Source organism: Vespa velutina, chromosome 7 (assembly GCF_912470025.1).
Source record: "Vespa velutina chromosome 7, iVesVel2.1, whole genome shotgun sequence".
NCBI lineage: Eukaryota > Metazoa > Arthropoda > Insecta > Hymenoptera > Vespidae > Vespa > Vespa velutina.
The window spans coordinates 5,884,941-5,892,440 of record NC_062194.1 but is presented as its reverse complement, the minus strand read 5'-3'; the positions used below and the strand labels follow the sequence as shown (position 1 = coordinate 5,892,440).

At 30.6% G+C, this 7,500-nt stretch overlaps 2 protein-coding genes across 9 annotated transcripts in view; one reads left to right on the top strand and one right to left on the bottom strand.

The window, feature by feature from the left end:
* Positions 1-3,733, bottom strand: part of LOC124950491 — a 30,764-nt gene extending 27,031 nt beyond the window's left edge. The window contains exon 1 of the mRNA XM_047497254.1: positions 3,431-3,733. Coding sequence (XP_047353210.1) covers positions 3,431-3,515 — 85 coding nt within the window. The 5' untranslated portion in view covers positions 3,516-3,733. The remainder of the gene's footprint in view (positions 1-3,430) is intronic.
* LOC124950487 overlaps positions 1-7,500 on the top strand; it is a 57,866-nt gene that overhangs the window by 49,061 nt on the left and 1,305 nt on the right. For 7 of the 8 annotated variants that reach the window (XM_047497241.1, XM_047497242.1, XM_047497247.1 and 4 more), the window contains 4 exons: positions 4,414-4,703; positions 5,278-5,592; positions 6,483-7,193; positions 7,287-7,500. The exon at positions 7,287-7,500 is cut by the window's right edge and continues 1,305 nt beyond it. In XM_047497241.1, the coding sequence (XP_047353197.1) occupies positions 4,414-4,703; positions 5,278-5,592; positions 6,483-7,193; positions 7,287-7,500 (1,530 nt within the window). Of the gene's footprint in view, positions 1-1,392; positions 1,610-4,413; positions 4,704-5,277; positions 5,593-6,482; positions 7,194-7,286 lie in introns of those variants that run through there. The other variant, XM_047497248.1, reaches the window with a different exon arrangement.

The window sequence follows — 7,500 nt, the reverse complement described above, 5'->3', positions numbered from 1 at the left end:
GATATATCTAGACTCGAAGAACTCTACAACGTTAATTTGATTCGTATGACAAGTCGACAACTCCGACCGTATATTTGTTTCGAGAGTTAAATGATCCATTCATTAAATATTTATCCTTTCAACCAAACTGATATAATATTTGTGAATTTCTCACTCTTTTATCATTTTTTTTTTCTTTCCTTTTCTTTTCTTTACTTTTTTTCCTCTTTCCCTATCCCTCTCTCTCTCTCTCTTTTTCTCTCTTTTTCTCTCCCTCCATCTATCTATCTATCTATCTATCTATCTATCTATCTCTCTTTTCTTCTCTTAACAACGAAAAGTAAATGTTTGCGTATAATGTGAACCATTGAGTTGGAAAAAGTTGATTTATTAACGAACGTAATGTGGAATTTCATAATTGCCTCTGAATTTTATGATATCCAACATGATAATGTAGAAAGGTCAACGAGAATACGAAAAAATATGAATTTCCCCTTTGAACTGCGCAGTTATGAATCCTTTGTTAAAAATTTTATTTCATTTCAGTTTTATCTCTTCTTCCTTTTTTTCCCATACTTTACACAAGAGTTCTGTTTTTAATTCATTCTTTCTTTCTTTTCTCTCTCTTTCTCTCTCTCTCTCTCTCTCTCTCTCTCTCCTTCTCTCTCTTTCTCTGTCTTTGTCTATCTGTCTGTCTTTCTATCTCTGTCTCTCTTTCCATTTTTCTCTAGTCAGAGCTAATTACACGAATTAATGAAGCAAAAAGAACGAACTGTAATCAACCTTGTAAAGATTTTAATATCTCAACTATTTCCTTGAAAATTCGTTTTTAAACCGTACGTTTACTAAACGATCTTTATGGTAAAAAAAAAAAAAAAAACGATTCATAATAGAAAATCAATGTTCGAAGAAAACTTCACAAGATAAATGGATAAAAAAGATCCGCGCGTATAAGTATTAAAGAATCGAGGACGACGATGTAGTGCTTTTCATTTTTATTTTAAGGTTAAAGGGAAACCCTCACCCTTATACTTACATCGATGGATGCTCGATAAGAATATGATAATGCCTACCTGTATTTAAGGGTAGATTATATCAATGAGAAAAAAAAAAAAGAAACATTATAAAAATAATAATAATAATAATAATAATAATAATAATAATGATAATAATAATAATAATAATAATAACAATAATAATAATACAACTTTTAAATAAAATCATATACGTTTTATTTATTTATCAAAAAAATACATTATACTTCTTAAAAAAAAATTACCAAGAGTTTGACGTAACTTTTTTTTATTTTTTTTACTTTATTTATTTATTTTATTTTTTTTTTTTCTTTTTAAAAAATTTCTATATCTTTAAATGTTAGCTTTACATCAAAGCAATCCGGTAAAAGGATATCACAAACGACAGGAAAATCGATAAGACCAAAATATAGTTTCGTATTACAAACATAAAAGCGTACAGTATTACGACCTTGACGTAAGCGTCCGACCAGGAGGTCGAAATGATTGATATCCGGATACGACAGGAAGAGAACGTTGTTCGTTCGTTGAAGCTTGGCCGATCTAATACGATCCGATTTACGCCGTTTCTGTCTCTGATAACAGACTGTTTCAAGGTATAAAATGTCCAAACGTTATCTTACAATTAATCGACGACAAGAGGAAATGTTTTATCGAACGTGCTGATATAAACTTGATGGACATCGGTCAATTTTAAAAATATTCGATAACATTTCATTTAATATATATAATAATAATAATAATTATTATTATTATTATTATTACTATTATTATTATTTATTATTATTTTAATTTTTTCTTGAGTGTAATAATATTGATATATTGTCGGAAGTAATTTCAAATTTTTTTCTGATGTTCTCTCTCTCTCTCTCTCTCTCTCTCTCTCTTTCTCTTTCTCTTTCTCTTTGTACCGCAAAAAATTTTCAAAAGGATGCCATTAATACTTCTTTCATGAAACTACCGACATCTCCTATCTTTCTATTTTCCGAAAATAAAGAAAATATTTGGCGAACATTTTACCAATGAAAGAATTTTACAGTATACATAGCGTCCAAACAAATAGAGCTGTCTAGTTTTAATTTTTTGGAGTACGATATCAAATCACTTTTGAACGCGTCTCTTGTTTGTTGGCAGAAACAGAAGCCGATTGATATATATTCGATGAATCTTTCGTATAAATTTTATAACGAACACTATATAACGAAATTTTATCGATCTATATATATATATATATATATATATATATATATGTATGTATATATAATATAGTATCTACGAGAAAAATATTTTCATATATTTTTTATTACACATCATCTATCTGTGTGCTTATATGTGAATATTTTGATTGCATATTTGAGAAAGTATAAAAACAATATATTACGTACATGTGTATGTACATATGTATGCATTGTGCTTACATAAAATCAAAATGTCTTACGACGAACATTATAGAAAAGGTTACCGCAAATAAAAATTGAAAATAAACTATCAATTTTTACATTGTCGAGAATTGTAAATAGAAGAGTAAACGAGAATATTGTGAGCGAAGGAAAATGATTGAAAGGACGTTTATTAATCGCTTCGTTGAACATACGAATGGTACATTCATTGTATTTTACGTAATATTCGAAAAATATTGCATAAACGACGGAAGAATAAACAACAAAATGCATTCCCTAGAAATGTGTCATCTTTTCGTTGGCATCATAATAATAATTACGCCGAATCGTCGAGATAATAAATAGATGCGTCGATATGTAAATGTAAATGTAAATGTAATTTACACAAATGTAAATGTTTCCTTTTTTTTCTTTGTTTCTTTTTTACGGTGTTTGTTTTCTTTCTCTTCATTTTTGTTTCTTTTTTCTTTTTCTTTTCCATTTTATCTCTTTCTTATATCATTATATTCATCAAAATCATCAAATTCCTTTATGATCATTAATTACATCGATCAATTATCCGAGAATCACGAAGAGACGTTCTATATATCAATCTCGATTAAAATCATTTAAATTTGTATCGAAAAGTTCGCCCTATGATATCTATAAATAATACGATAATTATATGCTATTTTTCTACCTGCAACGATAATTCATTAAAGAGAAAAAAGAAAAAACTTTATATAAATAACATTTAATATGGTCACGTTTAATATCGCCAAAGTTCTTTCTCAAAAATCTTTTTTACGAATAAAATCTTTAATTCGATAGAGATTGAATGATGAAATTATAACGATACAAAAATCTTTATTCTAATAGAAAATAAATTCTTTAATTCGATAGAGATTAAATGATGAAATTATTCTGACAGGTAATCTTAATTCTGATATGAAAATGAAACTTAGATTCAGGATAGATAAAATATAAGAATTTTATACATGCAGATAATATATTAAAATATAATTCTTTGAGACTTACTCGAATCGCCAAAGGTATCCAATATAAAAAACGCCGAAACGTAAGTAATAAGAATGAAGATAAAGACGATCACGAAAATCTTCATGATTACTTGAAATAATCGATGATCAATTTTCCGACTTTGAAAAATAAAATAAGAGACTGGTCAGTCTCTAGAATTTCGATCAACTGTTGTGGTTATGAACACGATTGCAAACCCTTTTATATGTCTTTGTATAATTTCAAACCACGTAGAACATTCTATTCTACATTTTTTTTTCCTAACTGATTTTTTTTATCTAAGAACTATTTCCTCTTCCTTAGCGATATCTAACGGAATTTCCTCATGTTTTTTGAGAGCAATTGTTAATGGCTGCGCTATATTTTTGCCAGTCGTTCTTTCAAAAAAAGGAAAAGAAGAACCAAATGAACATAATAACGAATTAACAAAGAGATACCATCGATAAATATCCTTCGATAATTTAATTTTTTGAAATATTTCGAAAAATTTCACAAATTAATAACTCAACAAATTTTATTCGCGAGAGTGTTCGCTTTAACGCACCAGTAAACGAAATAAACGCATGATTTCGTTAATATAAAAAGTAAAAAATAAAATAAAAAGAATATAATAATAATAATAATAATAATAATAAAAAGAGAAAGTAAAATAGTTAAGCTGACTGATCTCTAATTGAATTTTTTAAAAAAGAAATATTCGAGTATTATACGTAACTTTTAAAATCCCTTTGTTTAACGTAAATTTACAAATAATTATGGTACATAAGTAATTATAATTTCTAATTGAATTTTCTACAAAAAATTCATATATATATATATATATATATATATATATATTCATATATATATATATATATATATTTATTTATTTATTTATTATATATATTTAATAAATAATAATAAAGCGTAAGTACTTAAGATAGCGATTATGATAATTGTAATTGATTCTTTATTGTTTACTTTCTTTTTAATTTTTTGTCCAGATAATCGTCCTTATCAACTAAAGAAAGAAAGAGAAAAAAGAGATAAAGACATGAGAAGACAGTCGTTTGTTTCGGGTTTAAGTAGCGGAAGTACCGGGGAGCCGCTAATCGTCGTTGAAGAAAGTACACTCAGTGAGGAGGATGCTGAATGTCGAAGGAACGAATCTCCGCCACGTTGTCTGGATCCTGATTCCCCCTCCTTGAATCCGTACCTTCTCTCACCATGGAGGGAGACCAGGAAACATTCTCTACCAACTCCACAATGTACATCCGGGATAACAGCATCCCAAGTAATCTTTCCTCTTTTATATCATCAGGAAATTATTAATTAACGAAATAACCTTCGTCGATTTGTAAACAATGCAAAATGCAATATAGTATTATTAAATTGTCATCGAATAATAATATCAATAATATTCACCGACCAATATGCTCTGTCAGAGACTTTCAACGGGAAAGGATTAATTTGTATCGGTTATTATGAAAGCGATTTCAAAATTGAAACTTATTTAAGAAAAATGTATAGAGTCATCACTTTCAAATTTAATTTACACGCCCCATCTCTAATATAGATTAATGAAATTATTTTGAAAAATGACGAAAAAAAATATATATTTATCTCGTGGAATTTCATGATAAATTAATCCCTCATGGATCATCTTGATTCGATTACGATGAGATCTTCGTTGTTTTTTTTTCGTTTATTTAATTTTTTCTTTTTTTTTTTCTTTACTGTCAGATATCAATAAAAGAATCAATTCGACGGTTATTCAAAAAAAAGAAATATATATATATATATATATATAAAGGAAATCGAATGGTCATTATATTGAGAAAGATTTTTTTCTTTTTTCTATACGAAAGGTACGACGTCTGAGCGAGAGGGGTGGCGAAGGATCGGGTCCATCGCCAAGGGAGGCTGCTTTCCTTGCTACGTTATCGCAGGCACCACAACCTCAACCAGGTGGAAGAAGACATTCCGTAGTGACGATCTCAAGGGTACCACCAACTCTATTTGGTCGTAATCGTCGAGAATCTATTGCGGCATTTCCACTAGCTAGTGCTTCAAGGATATTACCAGGTCGTCGGGATTCAACTGGGCCACCGAGCAACACTGGAAGTTCTCATAATCTTCAATTGGATATAATGGACGATATAGCCAAGATCAAACCAAGAAAGGTATAATGTTTTTCTTTTTTTCTTTCTTTTATTTTTTTTCTTTTTTTTTTTTTTTTTAATCTCCGAGAGAATCGATAAATTTTTTTTCCTCGTTCGTTTGTCTGCATTGTTTTGTTATATACCACCTTTCCAAATAAATAAAATTAATTCGATATTTAAAATCAGTATATTTGAGAATACATTTCCCTGAGGAATGAGTTTTATTGAAATAAACTATAAAAGCAAAAGAAAGAGAGAGAGAGAGAGAAAGAGAAAATATAAAAAGATAAAATACCAACAAAAGTATGGTAAAATAACACGAGAAAAATGTATGCGTCCATAAGATAGCATATAATTTATACGTATAATTTATTTTACTGTTCGCTTGAGTATTAACTCGTGAAAGTGATTCACAGTAGTAATTCTCCTAGGACACACTTAACGTTAATTTGAAAGTATCCCAGTTAAAGACATTAGCTAAGTACACGAATAGATAGTACATTGCTTTAGGAGATTTGCTAAAGTAGAAGAATAATTATTAGGATAACATAAGAGCGAGAGAATGGTTAGCTCGTAACGAGCAAGTCCCACCTTAACGAGGGAACTACTTCCCTCGTTGAAAAGTATAATTCATTTGGGGGAGATCGTAAATCATGATCGTTAAATAGTTAAAACTATTTTCATCTGTCCATTACTATTGATCAATCATTTCTAATAAAATTAAATATCACGTATTATATATCTATCTATCAATTTAATACGTAACAAGTATGTCCTTTGTACGAAAGAAAATAAATCCTTCTAGTATTATAAATAGAAGCCAAAAAGGAAAATCGAGTTAATAGCGAGTCAATTAAATGTTCTTTGTCAATGTTTCTCAAAGGCAATGAATTTCACTTTGTGCTACACAGGTACGCCTGAAAATGTTCAAAACGCCATCACGAGAATGCGTTTGCGAGATTCAACCTTTAGAGGGTAACAGTTCGAGCCAGCACTACACGCAATATCAAAAGCGACGATTTTCCGAGTTTCCAATACCCACAGTATCATTGACCTCGAATTCATCGATAAGAAGACGAGCCTCTGAAGTACCTAGGCCACCTACGGCAACGGCACCAGCATCTGGCACGTCTGCGGCTGGTATCGTTTGCTCGAATACAGATTTAATATCGATTTTAAGCTCGCTGACATCTTCGGCAACTGAGATAAACAGATGCGGCGAGGACGGTCCATCTTCGTTTACTCGAGAAGACGGCAAGTCCAATTGGTCGAGCAAAACGACCGAACAGAAGCGTAACAAATTGAAAAGCTTTCGTTCAAATAGTTTCGATGTATCGATTTTACACGGTACGGCAAACAGCAAACAGGCTAGTCCAGGTACGAAATCAGCAACTTCCTCGATCATGGCACCATCCAATTGGTTCACTAAACGACATCAACCAATGTCGAAGAAACAAAAGAGTGAGGAATTGGCAACTTCGAATTTATCTTTTAAATTCGATAAATCGAAGGTCATACGTGCGAAAAATGATAGTTTGAATAAGTCACCGCCGTCGAAGGACAACGAGACAAGGCACAAGGTTGTTTGGGATGATACTAGCGGTACGAAGGTCGACGCACAAGTGAGATATCACAAAAATATTTATCTATATTTCATTTATTTCTCAATGTCGATGTATATAATCACATTCATTGATTTATTTTCGAACGAGCAGGTCCTTGGCAGTGCAATCGAGAAAATTTTAACTGCCCAAAGAGGGAACGACACAGAATCCGGTACTTCGTCAAATGGAAAACCATCGGTTTCGCCTAACAAATCAAGACCCGGGAAAATGACAGCTTGGTTTTCTTCAGGTGGAAACAAGGAACAAGAACAGACTGAATCTTGCGAACCATCAATCTGTTCATCTCTTAAAGATCTCTTCGTAA